This window comes from Homarus americanus, unplaced genomic scaffold, assembly GCF_018991925.1.
Source record: "Homarus americanus isolate GMGI-L3 unplaced genomic scaffold, GMGI_Hamer_2.0 scaffold40995, whole genome shotgun sequence".
Lineage (NCBI taxonomy): Eukaryota > Metazoa > Arthropoda > Malacostraca > Decapoda > Nephropidae > Homarus > Homarus americanus.
Genome location: NW_024745778.1, coordinates 552,323 through 574,718, shown reverse-complemented (window position 1 = coordinate 574,718; position 22,396 = coordinate 552,323). Strand labels below are relative to the sequence as shown.

Here is a 22,396-nt window from a genome sequence, read left to right as displayed (position 1 = left end):
CGCCGGTGAATAGTTTCGTTGCTAGGCAACGGCACGTTGGAATGTGATAGCAGGTGGTGGGCTGCTACGCAGTTTGTAGGGGAGACGTCCACTACAGACGCATCTTATGTCTTCTTGCAACTTTTCAAGTAATTTGTACCAAAATAGAAGATTTTTATTGTCCACATTTATGGTTCAAATATTTTTTTTATGACTGCGTAAACTTGCAGATAGACCTTATTAATGTGGTATAGATGTAGATGTCCGTCAGTGATGAAAGCTAAATACGAGGTCATGTAAACATTTTTACCTAGACTTCGCCTTTGCTAGGACCAAGTTATAACAAGCTAGTCTGCCAAGTATCCAGGAAGTACCCATGACTCAGAGTTAAATAATACCTAACACAATCTAAGTTTATCAAACCTATTAAAAAAATGGGGTAAAAATTAACAGTGGTAGAGCAATATTTTTACTTAGAAAAATAATTATGTTCAGAGGTTTTTTATCCGATGCATTTAATAGTAATTTTATTTTTTTGCAAAATTAGTGTCTTAACCTAACCTAACCTAACCTTACCTAGCCTAACCTAACCTAACCTAAGAAAGCTGTAACACACATGACAAACAATTAAGTTATCAAGAAAAATTTCAATATCTATATTTAAAAAAATACATTTGCAGAGATAACAAACTTTTATAATCATTTCTCCAACATATCTATAAATCTGCTGATGATATATAAAGGTAACTTAGGATGCCACTATTGTGTATTATAACCTTTGATTATCTCTGTGAATGGATTATAAAAAAGAAAAGGTTAGGTTAGGTTAGGTTAAGTTAGGTTAGGCTAGGCTAGGTTAGGTTATGTAAGCGTGAGGTAAGGTAAGGTAAATTAAGGTTAGGTTAGGTTAGGTTAGGTAAGGTTAGGTTAAGTAAGGTTAGGTTAGGTTATGTAATGTAAGGGTTAGGTTAGGTTAGGTAAGGTAAGGTAAGGTAAGGTAAGGTAAGGTAAGGTAAGGTAAGGTAAATTATGGTTAGGTTAGGTAAGGTTAGGTTAAGTAAGGTTAGGTTATGTAATGTAAGGGTTAGGTTAGGTTAGGTTAGGTTAGGTTAGGTTAGGTTAGGTTAGGTAAGGTAAGGTAAGGTTATGTAAGGTAAATTTAGATTAGGTTAGGTTAGGCAAGGCATGTTAAAGTTAGGTTCAGTGAAGGTTAGGTTAGGTTAGGCTAGGTTATGTTAAGTAAGGTTAGGTTTGGTAAAGTTTAGGTTAAGTAAAGGTTTGGTTAGGTTTTTTTTTTTTACGGAGATTAGCTCACCTGGCACAGGTCACCGACCCACATCAGGCCTGGGGGAAACTATTATAATAATAATAATAATAATAATAATAATAATAATAATAATAATAATAATAATAATAATAATAATAATAATAATAATAATAATAATAATAATAATAATAATAATAATAATAATAATAATAATAATAATAATAATAATAATAATAATAATAATAATAATAATAATAATAATAATAATAATAATAATAATAAAGAATTATAAAGAAATACAACAATTTAAAAAAAAATAAATAAATAATGAAAAACAATATATGTATGTGTTGTCATGTAAGAGAAACAATTGAGACCCTGCAATTGTGTGTAAATGTGACAGAAAGTCAGATCAGCAACCTGGGACTTGGTAAATTTTCGTGATGGCGGCAGGGTCTACCATTAGACAACACATTATGCTTCCAATATTTTTGCAGGCGGTAGTACCTCCCTGTTTGATAGCTACCTACTCCCTACCACCAAGGTTAAGGTTAAGTTAGGTTATGTAAGGGTTAGGTTAGGTTAGCTTAGCTTAGATAAAGATTAGACTATGAAAAGGTTAGGTTAGTTAAAGATTAGGTTGGGTAAAGGTCATGTTAGGATGACTATTGATTGCATTATACCAAAAACCGATGAAAAAAATACTTTTTGTAAGAAAAAATGTGATGCCACTGTTACACAATTATACCAACCCTCTTTGGACAAGAGAACTGAATTTACAGTGTAAACACTCGAGTTACAGACTGCTAACAGACCCATAATTAAATTTTGAGTATGGGAAATTTATTGGAATGTAAGGAGTCTGTAAGTTACGGTACCGTATCTCTGCTACTGTACAAAACTGATGAGGGGTTTTGAGTATGCAGCCGCTGGACATTTTTGATGTTCACAGGTCAGTTGTAAGAATTTATGGGAGTGACACAAAAATATTTACCCAGCAAGATGGTAGCCTCCTAGTGGAGGTCTCCTCTCCCCAGGAGAGTGCTTGATTCCATACCCTGTCTGAGGTACCTGGTGCCCCAGTCTCCTGTGCTCCACATGCCACCTTTAACCAGTGTCGAGCGGTGGTATTCTCTAAAGAGCTGCTCCAATATTCAGAGGAGAAGCTTCTGGAGGAGCTGTGAGTCCAAAAGGTGGTGAAAATGGATAGGTTCTGCAAGAAAGAAAATGGCGCTCTTAACCCTACACCAACTCTGTTATTGACATTTGATTGTTTTGAAATTTCAACCTCTATCAAGGTTGCCTGGATCTCTCTTAAGGTGAAACCATATGTACCAAACCCTAGACGATGCTTCCATCGTCAGATGTATGGCCATGTCAGCCACACTTGTTGTAAGTTAGAGCACGGTGTTCTTGCAGTGTGTGTTAACTGTGGTAATGCCCATGACGGTCAGAAATGTCCGGGTCCAGTCTGATTTTTACACTGTAATGAGGTGCACCTGGTGCAGCCAAGCTTCCCATAACCTTATGGTTTTAGGGTAAGGGAAGCTGTCGTACAGTGCTCTCCTCTGGTATCTAAACTTTTAAGTATTCACAGTGCTTTGGTAAGACTGCAGTGTGGCATTTCAAGAGAGAACTGAGGTTAGTACTGGAAAAAAAAACAGAATTCAGGACACACTGGATAACACCCTTCTCAGTTATGGCCGGCCCAGGCATGATTCAAACCTTTGAAATATTGTTGAGAGATGTGCGCATTACCCCTGTACCATCAACACCCCCTTCTCATATGATAAGGATTATAAGAGGGTGGAGACAATGCAGCCAGTACTTATCACTTCTTCTCTACCAAAGAGTAACTCCTAATATCAATGGAAGAAAAATTATTAGAAGCTTCTTATTTGTTTTTCCAGTGATTACAACCTAGAGACATTTTGTGTACAGTGCCACTTATAGGTTCTGGAGAGAATTTTTTTTTTTAAAGCACTAGATTGTTCCTACAACACTTATTTACAGAAAATACTAAATGGTAGTCTTCCATTATTGAATTTATTTGATTTTTTTATATTTCATTGCATTATATAGTATCACATATTGTAATGGTTCTATTATACTTTTGACAGAATTTCCTGAGACCACAACACAACAACAAATGATACGTAAGTTTCTTAGCCTTTGGTATTCTCTTGTTCATTTTGAAATTATCACTTAAATTTTATTTAAACTTTGTCAAATTTCATAACTCTTGTTGTTTAATTTTTATGGGTGTTTCTATACAGGGAGTTCCCGGGTTATGAATGGGCTCTGTTCCTGAGGACGTTCTTAAGTTTGATTTGTACGTAAGTCGGAACACATGCTATGTGCATATCATACTTACAGAACAGTGTTTAAAATCCCACTACCGGTATATCAAAGCCTAAGTCCTTATATACATCTAAAATCACTTAATTTAAGACAAAAGAAGAAATAGAATGACAAAATACAGTAAATGAAAGTAAAAAATATGTCCTCAGGTAAATAAAATACTGTAAATTTCAAGTTTAATCCCATTCGTATCAGCGGGCCTTCGTAAGTCGGGGAGCTCCTTTATACAATATTATATAATCATAAGGCAGTAGTCGAATGCTACTGTACTTCTCTACACATTACCCTTAAGGATACTGACTTCGACAATTTTAATTATCATCCGATTTTCGTGATTTTTATATACCTATATGTTATGTATATCTATATAGTATTGATTATATCCAAGTTTCAAGCATTTTGGTTGGAAATTTATTATAACAAAATCGAAATTTCAAGAAATTTATTTTTGATATGCCTCTGCTATCTCATGAAGAGTCTTCTTGCATATTATTTATGTGATAGTTATCAACATAATTAACGAATTGTTGGAATTACTTTTTATATATTTATAAAATTATTAAAAAAAATCATATTCAACCACTCCTAATCTATTTTTTTAATAACAAAAAAGTACGACCAACAAATTCGAAGGTTTTTTTTTTTGCCCTTTCAAATGACAATTTTTTTTTATTGGCCCATAAATAGTGGATAAATTTCTGAAAATGTAATAAAAAATAAATTTTTGAATAAATGTTCTGGAGCAAGGGCTGCGGCAAGAAATGAGTCATACGACGAACTGTTTCGACAGTGGAGAGCGAACTGAGTTCCCTATTTGAATGCTAGTCCAGCCAGGGTTGCCAGATGGTTTCAGTTGCTTATGGCCAAAAACACAGGAATAAAAGGCCAAAGAAAGGTCAAATGGTAAAATTGTTTTTAAAAACCTACATACTCTCCAAATTAAACTTAGAAACCTTTAAAAACAACAAAGTAAACACAAAACGTTGAAATATTTCTAAATAAATCAATTTAACAATAATAATAGGCATAAGGTAAAATAACTCACCTCAATCTTGTTACAGGAATATCGTTATGTCAACTTCTTCTTGAGCGCTTCGTGCAGTCTGTTGTGAGTGTGAAGTTGATGCAACACCAATTCTACCACCATACGAATAGAGAATATCAGACTTGAAGTTCGTTATCATTCGATCCGTTATACGCATATCCTTACAACAGATTGAATTCTCGAAGAGATGCGCTCGGATTCTGATAATTGCATCTAGAAGATTGATTTGCATTCTGTTTCTTGGTTTTGTTTTGATTGCAGTTACCAGAGAAAATATTCGTTCAACAATAGCATTGCTTGCTGGTGTGACTAGGCAATTAAGTGCATAAGCTGCCAATTCCTTGAAGTTTTCATGATGATAGACACCAAGCCAAAATTTGGTTGTGTCATCTGGAATTTCATTATTTTCAAACACATTTTCTAGTCTCCAATCTGTTACAGTAATTTTCTAATATTGTTGTTCTATTTCATCTGAATTATTTTTAGCTAAATGCAACATAGGTAAATCACCTTTAGCTGTTTGGTTTAATACCTTCAAAGGATTAAGTAATGAAAGATTTTTGAATGCTTCAGCTGCATTGCACAATCTGGAACGCACTTGATCGATGGCCTCAACAATAAATATACGGCTTCTTCTTTTAACATCAAGGACTTTGCTTTCTTCTTCTTTAACTTGTTGTCTCTCCTTGAACTCCTTTAGATGACTATTAACTTCTTGCTGAAATTTGGCTCCAAAATCAATTTTTTCGATGCCTTTGTCTGTACCATCATTACTGTAAATTCTATTGCAAAGAGTTTTTCTGAGTGCCCGCCGGGCACCAGCTGCCCGGCGGGCCGGCACTCCGTTCAGTCTACGTATTGTAAACGCGTTCAATACGCGTTTAGTACGTACTTAAAAAATGGCCAAATTTTGGCCAAATTTTGAATATGGCCAAATCGAAATTTTGGTGGCCAAATACCTTCCAAAAAGGCCAAATATCTCATATTTGGCCATAAAAAGGCCAATCTGGCAACCCTGAGTCCAGCTGCTCCTCCTTCCTCGCTCTACAGTCAGCAACATAACAGAAAGATGCCAGATAGCAGCAGAGAAAACAGTAGTTATCTTTTCTTGTTTATTTCTTATGAATATTTTACTAGAGGCTGTTGATACACATCAGAATTACCTTGAGCATGCACGTGAGAGGGGGGCATTTAGCTGTCCATTTAATTGCCAAATCTCCAAAAATAACTTTGATATTGTGGGAATTTCTGCAGGAAAGTGCACAAAGATCTGATTTTTTTTTTTCATATTTTTCAATTATCTTTCCTCAGTCGGTTTCCTTAATTTAACCCTTAAGCCCTGGGTTAGGGTGCCGCTGGCAGTACCCCCACGTGGGGATAAATCGAGAAAAATCTAAACTCTTCCAAAAATAATTTTTAACATTTTCAAATGATAAAACAATAAAAAAATAAGTAAGGAAAATTATATATTGACCCTCTAGAAACTTCCCTGGCAGCGAGGAGGGAGAGAGGGAGGGGGGATATAATGGGACAGTGTTGTTTTGAATTGAATTGAATTAAAACAGTTTATTTAGCCAGAAAAACACAGATACAGAGTGGATAATAATAACAATATTAACATGGCTGAGCCATTTGATAACCTGAGCTCTCTTTTAGGCACCTGATTATACTATACATTTATCTCAAGGAAGTGTTATGTAACATTTAGTATCATCTGTAATAGTACAAAAGCATGGTGGAAATAAGAACATCTCATAATGTTACCACGGTTATCACTTCAATATTTATTAATTTTATTTATTTATTTATTTTTTATTTTTATTTATTTTTATACATAAATTACAGTGGAATTGAAAAACATAAGTATAATGAGGGAGCAGTACAACATGGGTTGTACAGTAATAAGGTTGAACAAGAGGACAGAGCTGTCAGGATTATGTCTAGTTGGCAATTATGTTTATTGCAATGGTAATTACTTCTCTATTTACATGATAATTTCCGATAAAACGGTTTTGATGGTACAGTAAAAGCAGGTACTGTAAATATAGTAGGTGTTACAAGAAATATTATTACTTAGACAATAGATATATTTTAAGAGATGATTTAAAGGAAGGGAGCGTAGTCTTTGCTTGGATGGGTGGGGATAAGTTGTTCCACACCTTCACACCTTGATATTTTATGGAGGTCTGGGACTGAGAGGAGCGCATGGAGAGTGGTCTTAGTAGCTCTGGATGCCTTAAGTTGTATCTCTGATTATTCCGGAACAGGAAATAATTATTGTCAAGCAGGTGATTGATAGATTTGTAAACAAAGAGGGCACAGCAGTTGCTGTTAATATCTTCGAATTTTAAAAAATTTTATATCGCAAATTTTTCGTTTGTGTGATCTGTTTTTTCACGTACTGTACCACAATCAATCAACCTTTCGGAATAATAATGTTTTGGCCTTGAAAACGTAAAAAAAGATAATACTATACTTCTCAAACAGTATTGTGTTTACTGGTGGTAGAGCTTAAATACTGCTCTGCTCCCATATTCTTCGATAAAGATATCCTCATAGCTGATAATTTCTCTAAGTTCTCTTTGTATTTCACAGCTCCGATTGCGGAGTGCATACCGCCCAAGAAGTACAAGACATGTGCTGTGCCATGTGACAGAATATGCAACTATCATTTATCGGTTCTACATAGTATCGGTGAATGCATGGTAAGTATATTTTATCTTCTTAATCACAAGGCATCCAAAGTGACCGCTAGGCTTTAAGAACACATATGTTGCTGGCAGCTCCACTTTTGCGATTTACAAGTTTCACACGGACCCCCAAATTCCCCGTTTTGCGACATTCGTGCACCTTCCTCCCAAATTTCACACTCCCCATAGTAATAAAATGAGTTTTGTACTTTCTACTTATGAGTCTCGTGTTTAGACCTTTCTTAAGTTATAAGTTAAATATTTTTGTGTGATTCATTACTGTTTTTGTTATATAAGATATACTGTAGTTTGGTATCACAAGTACTGTAATAAACACTATCAGCAGTTCGTCTATTTAAACATATCATCGGGAACTAACTATGACACAATAACTCCTCTGGGTTGAGTGTGGGATTTTGTTATGAAAACTTATTGTTTACAATAATGTTTTATTAACCAGACACCAGTTGAACCGAAATAATGTGGTAATTATGGTGAAATGTATTATTATTTTTGTCTTTTTTTTCCAATTAAGGTGATTTAGTTTGCATTAAGAACTTGTCAGGGCTTGTAAATTGTTTCCTTGATTATTATATAAAATTTTGGTGGTTAATATTGAGCTGCCTTGTGATAAGTAAAGATGGACTCCATTTCACCATCCTACTATATAGGTGCAAGGCCTTCTTGTGTACTCCAAACTGTTCACATGCAGAGGTCCAGAGTTTGATTCCACTGGTCTACAGCCAAAATGCTTCAGAAATGAGAGTAGTCAATCTTTACTAATTTGGGGGCACTGAGTACAAAAATGATGCATAAAATTGACAATTGCATCTACTTATGAGAAGGGGGAGTGGAGGTCAGTATAATTTTTTGTGGGGGGGGACAGGCTTATACTGAATGGACCTATTGTGCGACTTAAATGAATTTTGGCACTGTTTGCTATTCTGGCCACCTTGAGAACAGAAAGTGGATGGTGCAATCATAACTCAGGAATACATCGCCCTACTTACTGGATTGCATCAATTCGTTCTTGGAAGTCATACAGTCATAAAGTCTCTTTTCAGTGTTTGCTTTTGACATTGATGGTTTTTTTAACCAAATTTGAACAAATATGCCTAGTAATTGCGTGAACAGTGCAGATAACTTTTGTTATGTTTGTGGAGAATTGACTTTTGCATCACAAAAGCTTGCTATAACTGCCTTGGTTAGGAAAGCGTATCATCTTTATTTTGGCTGTAAGATTGGAGATCAGGACAAGAACTGGGCCCCTCATATATGCTGCAATATTTGTGCAGAACCTTCGCTAGTATTTGAATCGGAAAAGGATATATATATATATATATATATATATATATATATATATATATATATATATATATATATATATATATATATATATATATATATATATATATATATATATATATATATATATATAATCAACACCTCACCCCGCCAGGACTCAAACCCAGATTTGGTAAAACGTTACTCTGATCACCCACCTAAGTGGCATGGGTAGTCCCCATTAGAGGTTCACGGCGCCATAAGCTCGTTGAACAGGCCTCATGTGAAATATAACAGAGTCTAGGATTGCTTTTAGTGTCCTGGTGGCCCAGAGGTAACGTTCCCTGGTCACAATCATAAGATCGTGGGTTCGAACCCTGGCGGGGTGAGGTGTTGATTATATGTAGAAGTCCGCGAGCTTTATTGGGCTAATGAAATACATATATATATATATATATATATATATATATATATATATATATATATATATATATATATGTGTGTACTTTGTTATCAAAGTTAACTGTATAAACAAAGCATGGAATTGTCTTGCGGGTACACTTTTACATTTCTTATAAATTTTGTTGTCTTGTTTCTGATTATTTGTGAGAGGATTTTTAATTTTTAAATATACTTATTTTACCTCACATTTAGATAAACTATTCTGGATTATTCTAGTAACGAAGTGGAGTTTCTAACTTAATTATAGCTGTTTTTATAGACTCCAGAAGTTTAGACTCTTGGAAAACTTTCTCCAGTACCCAGAAGCATTCTGAGGATGTGGGCTAGTGTCTGTGCACGATGAGTAGTTTAGACACTTGGAAAATTTTCCCAGTAACCAGACAGGTGTTCAGGGAATTTTGTCCACACCCGTATATGTATGCATGGGCAGTACAATATACAGGGCATATTCACTCCTGAGGTTAGGTTAAGACCTTTTTTTTCTTAACTTCCTGTAACCCAATTTTGGTCATAAGGTATTAAATTTGCCCATTACACATATGCTCAACATAGTTTTATTCAAGAGCGTAACCCCCATGTTTGAGTCTACTCTTAAAAACAAAACAACTTTCAGTGAATGTCTTTTAAACATGTATGATTATAAGACTGCTTTTACCCATAGAATGGTGACAACTGTGCATATGGCTGTGTTGACAATCTCGACGATATAACCTGTCCATACGGTCAGTTTATGATAAATGACACACACTGTGTTCCTGAGGCTGAGTGCACTTGCCGACAAGATGATGCTGGACCTGCTATAATGGTATGTAAAATAATATTTCAGAATCTTATTATATGATAACAAAACAGTTAATGGGTCACAGAGAAACGCATTTATTCAGCAGATGTTTGGAATATTACCGACAAGATTACAAGTTTTATCTCGGTGTAGAAAAATGCTGTGAAATTTTGTTATTGGAAAGCCCATCCAGATATTTGTTTATTACAAGTGTTTTATTATTGCCAAATGATGTGCAATTAATATTTAAAAAAAAAAATTAAATATTAATGAAAATTGGGTGAACACTATTTGATTTCTTCACACATCTATAGACAGGAAATACTTTATACAGTGGGGTCTCATTTTATGCGAGTATACCATACCGGTACAGCGGTATGGTATAACATACATATAACATCATCCATCATTACCACATATAGCACCATCCATCATCACTACATATAACACCATCCATCACCACTACATATAACACCATCCATCATCATCACTACTTATAACACCATCCGTCATCACTACAGATCGGTAAAGTAGTTTCCGAGATTCTCGTGCGGACACACTAACACACACACGAACACACAGACATTCATTCATCTTAATCTATTTCATGATATATTCCTTTAATAATAATCGACTTTTCAAAGCCACTCAGTTATAGGTAAAATCCTAGACGTAATTTGCAACAACACACTAGATTCACACCAACGAATGGCCTTGACCACCGCCACAACAGTTAATGCTATGAACAGTGGTACCAACTGTGAAAATTAATTCCCACCACATACCAACTTGTATAAGGAATAATATAATATAATATATACCAGTAAATGTGAGGAATAACTCAAAATAATAATAATATAATATGAAAAAAAAATTATTCCCATTTGGTTACAATTGTTTGACTACACATGAGACAACTGAGATCCCTCACTCCAACCTACCCCACTTAGCGTGAATTCTTAACACATAAAGAAAGCTTATTTTCTTTTATGTTTTTTACTTTATGATAAGTTTGTTTTATGAGTTCAAAATTAACCATAACACCTCACAGCCCGGTAAGGTTAACCTACCGTGAACATGAGGGGTAAATATGAAATTCCACCACCGTAAAACTGTCCAGAACATCAGAGGTTGCGGACCATTTATTGCCATAAAATCGATTTTCGACCTGTAATATATTTTATAATATTTTTTGTATCTTAATGAACTGTACTACAGTATATTACTTAATTACTTACTTACCCTAAGTACAGTTCATTAAAAAATTAATTATCTTTTTATAAAATACTATTAGCTTATTTTTTATTGAAATATATACTGCGGCCTTTAATGGGGATACTGTACAGTGGTCTAATCAGATTTGATATCGGCCTAATGAGAGCTAATAGGTAAGAGATGACACCAGCGTGCTGGAGGTGAGAGATGGTGGAACTGGCTGTTGTTGCGTTCGCCAGTTTTTTTTATTTTTTCAGTAGAGTACTGATATATTATAAAAATATGTTCAATAACTAAAATGACTAAAATCACTAAATTTGGGGCTAAATAACCATAAGATCACTAATTTAATGCTATACCGCTACCCACAACTACCGTGCAAGCTATACTGTAACTATCGTCACATTTCAACCAATCACGTAAGCTATAACCGTATACGTCAGAATCACATAAAATGAAACCCCACTGTAGGTGGAAGTTCAGCTAATTTATGTTTTGCTTTTTTATGTATATGTTAGGACTAAAGTGATTTTCATTAGCCAATAAATTATTCTTACAGCCTGGAGTTTCATACAATCTACCTTCATGTAAGCGATGTACCTGCCAAGACAACAGTATAAGCTGTGTCCCCTTGGAACATTGTTTATCCACTCCTGTTCCTACTGAAACTTCAACCACAGAGCTGTAAGTTATTGCCCCAACCATTTTATCAAAAAACCTACATAGTAAGATACTTAATGCCAGTTATTATTTCCACATGTAAGATGATATATTACTCACTGTTCAAACAATATACTGTATTAAGGTTTCTAATTTTGTTCACATCAGACAACTGAAATTGAAAAGTAATAGCTAAAGTTCACTGATGTTGTAGTTGAAAAACAAGATTGTATTTGCTTAAACTATTTTCTTTGATGTATGAAGTTGGTGCTTGTACAAGAATTTTTCAATGTATTTGCATAGATCTGTACATTTATCTCCGGTTTTAATGTGATTTAAAAACAATTCTAGATGTGATGATTGGACACCATACGTTAGTAGTATAAATGAGGATGAAGATGGTTTCATGTTGACTGTGGACCAAATTCTTAAACAAAACAAATTGTCATGCGAACATCCTGCCAATGCAAGCTGCAGGGAAGTTTTTTGTAAGTATAGCTGTTGATGCAGGTTTATCCTGCATCCCTCCCCCCAAAAATTGCACACACATGCATCGGTCATGCAGTATTCCTCCATGACCCTCCCTCCCTCCCTCCCTCCTTCCTGCTGAAAATTAAGTAACTGTCACTTACTTCAAGGGTGATAGGGGTGTGGGCTGGTGCCTCTACATATGGTGTCCTTTTAAGACAGGGTTGCATTTATGACCCAATGAACAACAGATGCCTTGTAATTTAATTACATAAGTAAGGGGCTAGAGGGGGTGCCAGCGTCTAACACAGTTTAGGGCACAGGTGCACCGTGTTTAGTAAGCAATCCTCATTATGTGACACTTTATAATTTCTGGTGTTTGTTTAAGTTGGGAAACATTAATAACACGTTGTATTATGTGGACATACAACACTGCTTGTTAATTTTTGGCAATACTTGAGGCATGGCGATGTGTGCCATTATATGGGGAGAAACTTTACGTATAAGAATTTATTGTATGCTATCAATTGGGAAAAAAGTTTGAAAATATTTATTTTATTTTTTTAATAAACACCGAACCCCCTAGTATAAGGTAGCCATGAATAATGTTTATAATGTTTCTATTGTTATGCCATAACATAGCAACTTGAATTACGCTAAGGATTAATATAATAATGAGGGCACACATGGCACAACAAAAAAAACAAATTGGCAACTCTGCACAACTTAATCCTTAATATTTATTACTTAAAATTAATGTTACTTCACTACACGACAAACAATGTTAAATGCAAATGTTACAAAAACAAATAAGGACGAAATTGAGCGTCATGGGTTTAATCACAGCCCTCTTACTTTATCACAACAGTTCAGGAGTGAAGGTTTGTGATTATACACGTCACAAAAGATTTAAATAAAATTTAATAACAAAAGTTCACCATAATAAATGTGCAGTTTCCATCATGAACTATTAAATTTAATCAAGATAATATATAATATACATGATCACTGACTTTAAAAATACTGTATTTAGCATAGGACAAAATATTGTAGGCAATGACTCCTCACAAAGTTAAACTGCACTTGGTTTTCCATCCTTAATAAACAACTAATATGTGCACAGTATATAAACCATAAACCACTTTACACACAATTCATTATAACAGAGCAGCACTGAATATATAATACATAATACCCTCTTGACGAAATTTGGCTGCCGGCCACCCTTTATATAATGCTGCACTGATGATTCATGTATAATATGAGGACACGCATCTCGTGGTTCCAAGCCAGTGTTTTGAGACCGGGCAAAGTTTTTCATGCTCCAATCTTAACATGTTATTGCTATGTGTGGCAACAATGTTATGAATGCATTTGTTATGCAAGTTCATGACATGGCAAAGTTCGTAATAAGTTCCTTCCTGTGCTCGTGTGCTATGAATCTCGGAGTGTTGTGGTGGTGGAATGTGAACCTCACCATCGTAGTGCCTCGTTACCACATTGCTGAACTAGTCTGCGTCTGACCACCCAGTCTTACCTCAACCCTGGCCTCGGCGGACACCCAGCCAGGGGATGCCAAAACTTTTGATTGTGACTGTACAAAGAGTAAGTTCTTCCAAACGCATACCTCCCATGCATCCAGCTCGTGACATAGTTCAGGCAATCGACCAGCTCAGCCGACTCACAGGCATGTGCTCTTTATTCTATCTTATTGTATTGTTTTGTATTATATTTTCCATGTTTCTAAGTCACAACAGATTATTGTAATAATTATTCACAAGTTTTATAGTTTCATTACAAAGTCATATCTCAGTTAGCCGGAACAATTGATGTAGAGCTCTTCCGAGAATGAGAGATTTCTTAGTAACGAGACGACTTTCTCAAAGCCGAAAAAATCTCTCATCCCAGTAATTTTCCAGGTAACGGAAAAATGTTGTCTGAAGTTCCAGAATGATGCATTACATCATTTCTCAAACCCGGAAAAATATCCCCCATCCCCAGAGTTTTCTGGGTACCAGAAAAATTTTCTCTGAATTTTCAGAAAATGTGCCTGATTTTCATCTCTCAGCCCCGGAAAATAGACTCCCTTACCACCAAAATTTTCTGGAATTTTTCGGGTACTGGGAAAATTTTCTCAGAATTTTCCAGAAAATGTGCCCCTTTTTTTCTGTCGAAGAGTTTCGGTTAAGAGAGATTCTGGCTAACGGAGATATAATATAAAAGACTGCTGGGTTGGTGCATCGGCCACATAGTTTATAGCCAAGGCCTTGGCTAGAACCACTTCCATACACGTTCACTTCTCTCACATACACACTATGGTCTTTGTTTTTTATTTTATAATATAATTATCTTATATATTTCTAATCCACATTAGATTACTGTAGAGTAAGTCCCCATTTAACGTCGTTTCGTTATAACATCACTATTATTTAGATCCCAATAATTTGGTTAACGGGACGACTCAATATAACGTTGTCTTTGCTTCATCACGGACTACTTTGTACGACTCACCACTCTCTTTTCTTGCCGCGCTACGCTTTAATAGCTTGGAGCATTACCTTTCACTCACTGAACGTCACACAGCGTACCCAAGCGACGCCAGTCTTTGTTAAGCTTCCAGTCTTGCTTGTTCAAAGAGTTTTTGCTCAATCCTATACTGATGCTAATGGAGGAAATAACCTGTTTTGAAAAAGGAGAACATACTGTGGACAAAGCTGCTGCTCTAGGTCTAACCCCTACACCAGTGGGTACTATCCAGATCGACAGACAAGATTAAGGCTAGTGCTGGAAGTTGTAGTTCTCTGAGTGCAACAAAGACAAGTTGTTCTCGAAGTTCCGTTATTGAAAAGATGAAGGACCAGAATCAACACAATGCCCCTGTGAGCCTTATGGTTATCCAGCATGAAGCAAAATCCTTGTTTGATGACTTAAAGGCAGTAGAGGGTGAAGGATCAAAGGAAGAGAACTTTACGGCCAGCTAAGGATGGTTTCAACGTTTTAAGCATCGTTACAACTTCCATAACATTAAAATGACTGGTGAAGGTGCTAGTTCAAATACGGTTGCTGCTGATATATTCTTTCCTGATTTCAAAAGCATTGTCGAGGAAGAAGGCTACTCAGCGAAACAAGTCTTTAATGAAGTCTTTAATGTGGATGAGACTGGTCTATTTTGGAAGAGGATGCGAGATAGAACCTATATCTCAAAAGAAAGAGAAAAGAGCGCCAGGTTCTAAAGCAGCAAAAATCCGTTTGACACTGCTGCTTGGCGCTAATGCTGCTGGCGACTTCAAGCTGAAGCCTACTGTATGCTAATTTCTCGCACTGCCAACCCAAGGGTCCTGAAAGGTTACTCCAAGGAACACCTTCCTGTCATTTACAAGGCAAATAACAAGGCATGGACAACCAGCTCCATATTTAGCTAGTGGCTAAACGTGTACGCCGTCCCTGCAATGAAGGAATACTGTGCCAAGGAGAACCTTGTCTTCAAAATTCTTCTTGTCGTTGACAATGTTCTAGCTCATCCTCCCGATATCGACGACTTACATGACAATGTTCGAGTTGTCTTCCTGCCTCCTAACATGACAACACTGATGCAGCTTATGGACCAAGGTGTAATCGCTGCATTCAAGGAGTATTTTTTATTGTGCACCATGGCCCAGCTGCTAAGGGCTACAGATGGAGAAAATAAACCTATGGCCCAAGAATGTTGGCGCCGCTTCAACATTCTTCATGCAATCGACAACATTGGCAAGGCCTGGGAAGAAGCTTCTGAAAGTTGCTTGAATGGTGCATCAATCCCCAAATTTTTGGTACGGATCTTCCGAAATCCGTATTTCCCAGGTCCGGATCTTCGAGGGTTTACTGTACATCTAAAATCACTTAATTTAAGAAAAAACGAGAAATAGAATGAAAAATTACAGTAAATGAAAGTAAAAAATAAGTCATCAGGTTAATGAAATACAGTAAATTTAAAGTTTAACCCCATTTGTATTGGCGGGCGTTCGTAAGTTGGACATTCATAAGTCAGGGACTTTCTGATACTGTAGTTTTCAATGTATACAGATAATCTTAATCCAATGTACAATTTAAAAATATAACTTACTGAAACCAGCTCCCTTTCACAGCTCAACTTCCTGCTACTGATCTCCAACAAAATATAATCTGTGATGCCATACATGGTCTGAAGTGTCTCAGTGTAGACAATGTCGCAGGTTGTTTTAATTATGAAATTTCCTTCTACTGTGCCTGTGAAGAAGTTACAACTGTCTCAAGTACTATCAGTAAGTATTTTGCTTATCAGTCATATAATTCTCTAATTGTTCTGTATCTACCGTTACCCTTGTCTATGCTGTAACATCTACCACCAGTTAGTACAAAGCTCATCAATCATATAAATAAATATTGTACCTGCTGTTACTCTTGCCACTATATCTAAACTGATGAAATAAATTATTAAAGATCCACAATTCTTTTATGGATTTTAAAAATGCTGGCCATTTTATGGTGTGAATATTTAATAACCTTGACAGAGAGTTTAACAGCTCTTGCCATGGACCAACTTAAATTTATGCAACCATCCAGCTGTAAAGGCACAAGGCTCAGTATATGTTATTTTCTGGTGAAAGTTTGGTCGATTCACAGAAAAGTGACCCAGAAATGGGTACACCTTTAATTTGATGAGATTAAATCACTTGTACACAAACATAGGAAGGTTGGTCAATAATTATAAATGCTCTGTGCTACCCCTTCACAACTAGCATAGACACAGCTGCTTTATGGCTGTATTACTATATGGGCTTTGTTGCCACAGGTTCAGATAATGATAATGATGATTAATCAATGGTGTGGCCTATGACAATGATGATTAATCAATGGTGTGGCCTATGACAGTGATGATTAATCAATGGTGTGGCCTATGACAATGATGATTAATCAATGGTGTGGCCTATGACAGTGATGATTAATCAATGGTGTGGCCTATGACAATGATGATTAATCAATGGTGTGGCCTATGACAATGATGATTAATCAATGGTGTGGCCTATGACAATGATGATTAATCAATGGTGTGGCCTATGACAATGATGATTAATCAATGGTGTGGCCTATGACAATGATGATTAATCAATAGTGTGGACTATGACAATGATGATTAATCAATGGTGTGGCCTATGACAGTGATGATTAATCAATAGTGTGGCCTATGACAATGATGATTAATCAATGGTGTGGCCTATGACAATGATGATTAATCAATGGTGTGGCCTATGACAATGATGATTAATCAATGGTGTGGCCTATGACAGTGATGATTAATCAATGGTGGATGATTAATCAATGGTGTGGCCTATGACGGTGATGATTAATCAATGGTGTGGCCTATGACAATGATGATTAATCAATGGTGTGGCCTATGACAGTGATGATTAATCAATGGTGTGGCCTATGACAGTGATGATTAATCAATGGTGTGGCCTATGACAATGATGATTAATCAATGGTGTGGCCTATGACTGATGATTAATCAATGGTGTGGCCTATGACAGTGATGATTAATTAATAGTGTGGCCTATGACAATGATGATTAATCAATGGTGTGGCCTATGACAGTGATGATTAATCAATAGTGTGGCCTATGACAATGATGATTAATCAATGGTGTGGCCTATGACAATGATGATTAATCAATAGTGTGGCCTATGACAATGATGATTAATCAATGGTGTGGCCTATGACAGTGATGATTAATCAATAGTGTGGACTATGACAATGATGATTAATCAATGGTGTGGCCTATGACAGTGATGATTAATCAATAGTGTGGCCAATGACAATGATGATTAATCAATGGTGTGGCCTATGACAGTGATGATTAATCAATAGTGTGGACTATGACAATGATGATTAATCAATGGTGTGGCCTATGACAGTGATGATTAATCAATGGTGTGGCCTATGACAATGATGATTAATCAATGGTGTGCACTATGACAATGATGATTAATCAATGGTGTGGCCTATGACAGTGATGATTAATCAATAGTGTGGACTATGACAATGATGATTAATCAATGGTGTGGCCAATGATGATTAATCAATGGTGTGGTGATGATTAATCAATGTGTGACTATGACAATGATGATTAATCAATGGTGTCAGTGATGATTAATCAATAGTGTGGCCTATGACAATGATGATTAATCAAATTGATGATTAATCAATGTTAATTATGACAATGATGATTAATCAATGGTGTGGCCTATGACAATGATGATTAATCAATGGTGTGGCCTATGACTGATGATTAATCAATGGTGTGGCCTATGACAATGATGATTAATCAATGGTGTGGCCTATGACAGTGATGATTAATCAATGGTGTGGCCTATGACAATGATGATTAATCAATGGTGTGCACTATGACAGTGATGATTAATCAATGGTGTGGCCTATGACAATGATGATTAATCAATGGTGTGGACTATGACAGTGATGATTAATCAATGGTGTGGCCTATGACAGTGATGATTAATCAATGGTGTGGACTATGACAGTGATGATTAATCAATGGTGTGGACTATGACAATGATGATTAATCAATGGTGTGGCCTATGACAGTGATGATTAATCAATGGTGTGGCCTATGACAATGATGATTAATCAATGGTGTGGCCTATGACAGTGATGATTAATCAATGGTGTGGCCTATGACAATGATGATTAATCAATGGTGTGGCCTATGACAGTGATGATTAATCAATGGTGTGGCCTATGACAATGATGATTAATCAATGGTGTGGCCTATGACAGTGATGATTAATCAATGGTGTGGCCTATGACAATGATGATTAATCAATGGTGTGGCCTATGACAGTGATGATTAGAATTGTGGCCTGACAGTGATGATTATTCAGTGGTGTATTGACAATGATTATTCAGTGGTGTGGCCTATGACAGTGATGATTATTCTGTGGTGTGGCCTATGCCGGTGATGATTATTCTGTGGTGTGGCCTATGACGGTGATGATTATTCAGTGGTGTGGCCTATGACGGTGATGATTATTCAGTGGTGTGGCCTATGACAGTGATGATTATTCAGTGGTGTGGCCTATGACAGTGATGATTATTCTGTGGTGTGGCCTATGCCAGTGATGATTATTCTGTGGTGTGGCCTATGAGAGTGATGATTATTCAGTGGTGTGGCCTATGACAGTGATGATTATTCAGTGGTGTGGCCTATGACAGTGATGATTATTCAGTGGTGTGGCCTATGACAGTGATGATTATTCAGTGGTGTGCACTGTGACAGTGAACAATAAAAAGCAGCCAATTCTGGGAACTCAAACTCCCAGCCACAGGAGTGTTGGAGGTATTGTGGGGAGTGTTGACCAACACTGGGGCAGGTTCAGATATATATTCACATGCCAGTACATTATTTGCCAACAATGCATAACAGAGATGTGACCAACTGCCTAAGCGGCTAAGAGCCGATCAGTGGTGAAGAGGATAAAAGAAAAAGTATACGTTACATCTTTTTGAAGGTCTTTCATTGTTTGGTGATATTTTATAAACTTGTTGAAGTATTTAATTAAAAATAACTCGTTGTCAAATTTTTTTTATTGTATTGTTTACATTTATTCTCTTCACCACTGGTGGGCTGTCTAGCTGCTCAGATGCTCTGATCACCAGAAATAATTTTTTTTAATCCATGTTTAAGAAATGTTGAAGATTAAATACAAAAAAATGTGAAATGAACAACACTTTCTGAATACTATACAGTGGTCGAATCAGATTTGCTATATAATACCTTCAGTAATAGAGAAAAAACGCAATACTGTATGATATTTGTAATAAGACTTGAAAATAAAAGGATAAGCTGTATCAGAAGGTTATTTGTTCAGGATGCGTTCGGGTGAGAGCTTTCAGCAGACCAGCTTACAACTGAGGTCACTATAACACACTGTAAAGTATTTAATGTGAAGATACCTTCTAGACACCGTTATTTACTGCCTCCGAGTGTTATATGATGGCTTAATTTGGCAACTTGTACACTAAGACAAATGATTAATAAATAAACCAGGGTATAGGCAGATGCATAATACTTTACACTACAATATTACTTATTAAGTGATGATAAATACACCACAATAATATTTATTAAGTGGTGATAAATACACTACAATAGCATTTATTAAATGGTGATAAATACATTACAATAGTATTTATTAAGTGATAAATACACTACAATAGTATTTATTTAGTGTTGATAAATACATTACAATAGTATTTATTAAGTGATAAATACACTACAATAGTATTTATTAAGTGATGATAAATACACTACAATAGTATTTATTAAGTGTTGATAAATACATTACAATAGTATTTATTAAGTGATGATAAATACACTACAATAGTATTTATTAAGTGGTGATAAATACACCGCAATAGTATTTATTAAGTGATGATGAATACAGGAATGTACAGTACTAATTTGATAAATGCTGAAGACAGACATTGTGGTAAGCCGATTAGCTGTTTGCCCTTTGTAAACAAATGACTCACGGTGTTCAGTGTGGGATTCTGTTTTTCAGGAAAGCCGATTCATTTATGATAATATTTTATCAACCTGGCACCAAATGATCCAAAATTTCTTGTATTTGAGAATTGGGGTGAAATTGCACAAAGACGTGTTAGACAGTTAGAGGAACATTGAGGGAGAGAGTTGGAAAGAGTCTCCCATCCGTCCTACCCCCCGCCCCCTGTCAACTGCTCCCAGATAAACACTCATCTTTAACATATAATATACTCCTACACTTATTTGTTCTTAGTTTTATCTTTATAGTACTGTACAGTATATAGTTTTCTCTTTATTCATAAGACAAATTCTGTGGCTACTTACACATAACACTTTACAGTAAATAACAATCATCTTGGTGACAACCAGACTTATAGTCTGAGTTTTCAACCCAGAGAGTTCTCTCTCATATTTTTTTATTGTTGATGTAATATTCTTTTAATAACCTTGTTATACACTTAAATACCCTAGTTGTTGAAGTGCAGTAATAACTTAACAACAACTGATTTTTTTTTAAATAGTTCAGATAAGCAGTGTTATCTCCCCCCCACCCCATCCACTCCTATATGTCAGTAGTATGAACCATGGGACTACTGAGTCTAAATGGATCCAAACTACAGCTACACATATGAAGATGTTTGGACTAGACCACCTGTACAAAGTTGAGACACAACAGCGCTTCTTGCCACCCTGGCGGACAGTTCCCTTCGATATCACAATACCGACATCCGCCTAAAAAATTAATTATACAAAGCATTTATCTCCAACACACTGCCAAATTGAGAGCTCTTGAACACATACACACTCTACAGACTGATGATAATATCACACAGACCATCTACACTGATGGATCTCTAACACCGCCTGTGGGAGGGCTGGAAGTGCTATTGTTGTGATTCAACCTGACGGTAATATAATTGAGAAAGGAGTTAGAATTAACAACTGGGCATCCACTCTACAAACTGAATGAGTTACCATACTCACAGCTATTAAATTTATTGAAACCACTGTTACTGACAGTCTCATCATCACTGACTCTCTATCCTCACTACTTGCCCTTGGCACCCTCGACTCAGGTTGTCACCCCTGAAGATGTGAACTACACGAAAGCGCTTGGGAACTTCGTGTTTCCTTCTTTCCTTGTGGTTATCAGCATATATATATATATATATATATATATATATATATATATATATATATATATATATATTTATATATATATATATATATATATATATATATGTATATATATATATATATATATATATATATATATATATATATATATATATATATATATATATATATATATATATATATATATATATATATATATATATATATATATATATATATATATATATATATAATTTCTTAACTAAACAGCTACCTGTACTTACTTCTTCATGGTAGGCAACAAAAAGTTTTTATTTGTAAGAATCTTTGCCTTTTGTCTGTTGTTTTCTGAAGAATGATTCACTTGTTACAACATTCAGTACCAACCACAGACAAAACCTAATCTCTTGTAAACACTGGCATATACAGTAGAACCTCAATAAATCGGACTAATTGGGACAGACCCAGTCCGAAAAAACAAATATAGGTT

At 35.6% G+C, this 22,396-nt stretch overlaps 1 protein-coding gene across 1 annotated transcript in view; it reads left to right on the top strand.

Annotated features, from left to right (window-relative positions):
- LOC121878798 (mucin-5AC-like) overlaps positions 1 to 22,396 on the top strand; it is a 57,963-nt gene that overhangs the window by 24,549 nt on the left and 11,018 nt on the right. Inside the window, exons 7-12 of the mRNA XM_042385221.1 lie at positions 3,367 to 3,402; positions 7,248 to 7,357; positions 9,750 to 9,893; positions 11,644 to 11,768; positions 12,096 to 12,232; positions 16,337 to 16,492. Coding sequence (XP_042241155.1) covers positions 3,367 to 3,402; positions 7,248 to 7,357; positions 9,750 to 9,893; positions 11,644 to 11,768; positions 12,096 to 12,232; positions 16,337 to 16,492 — 708 coding nt within the window. The remainder of the gene's footprint in view (positions 1 to 3,366; positions 3,403 to 7,247; positions 7,358 to 9,749; positions 9,894 to 11,643; positions 11,769 to 12,095; positions 12,233 to 16,336; positions 16,493 to 22,396) is intronic.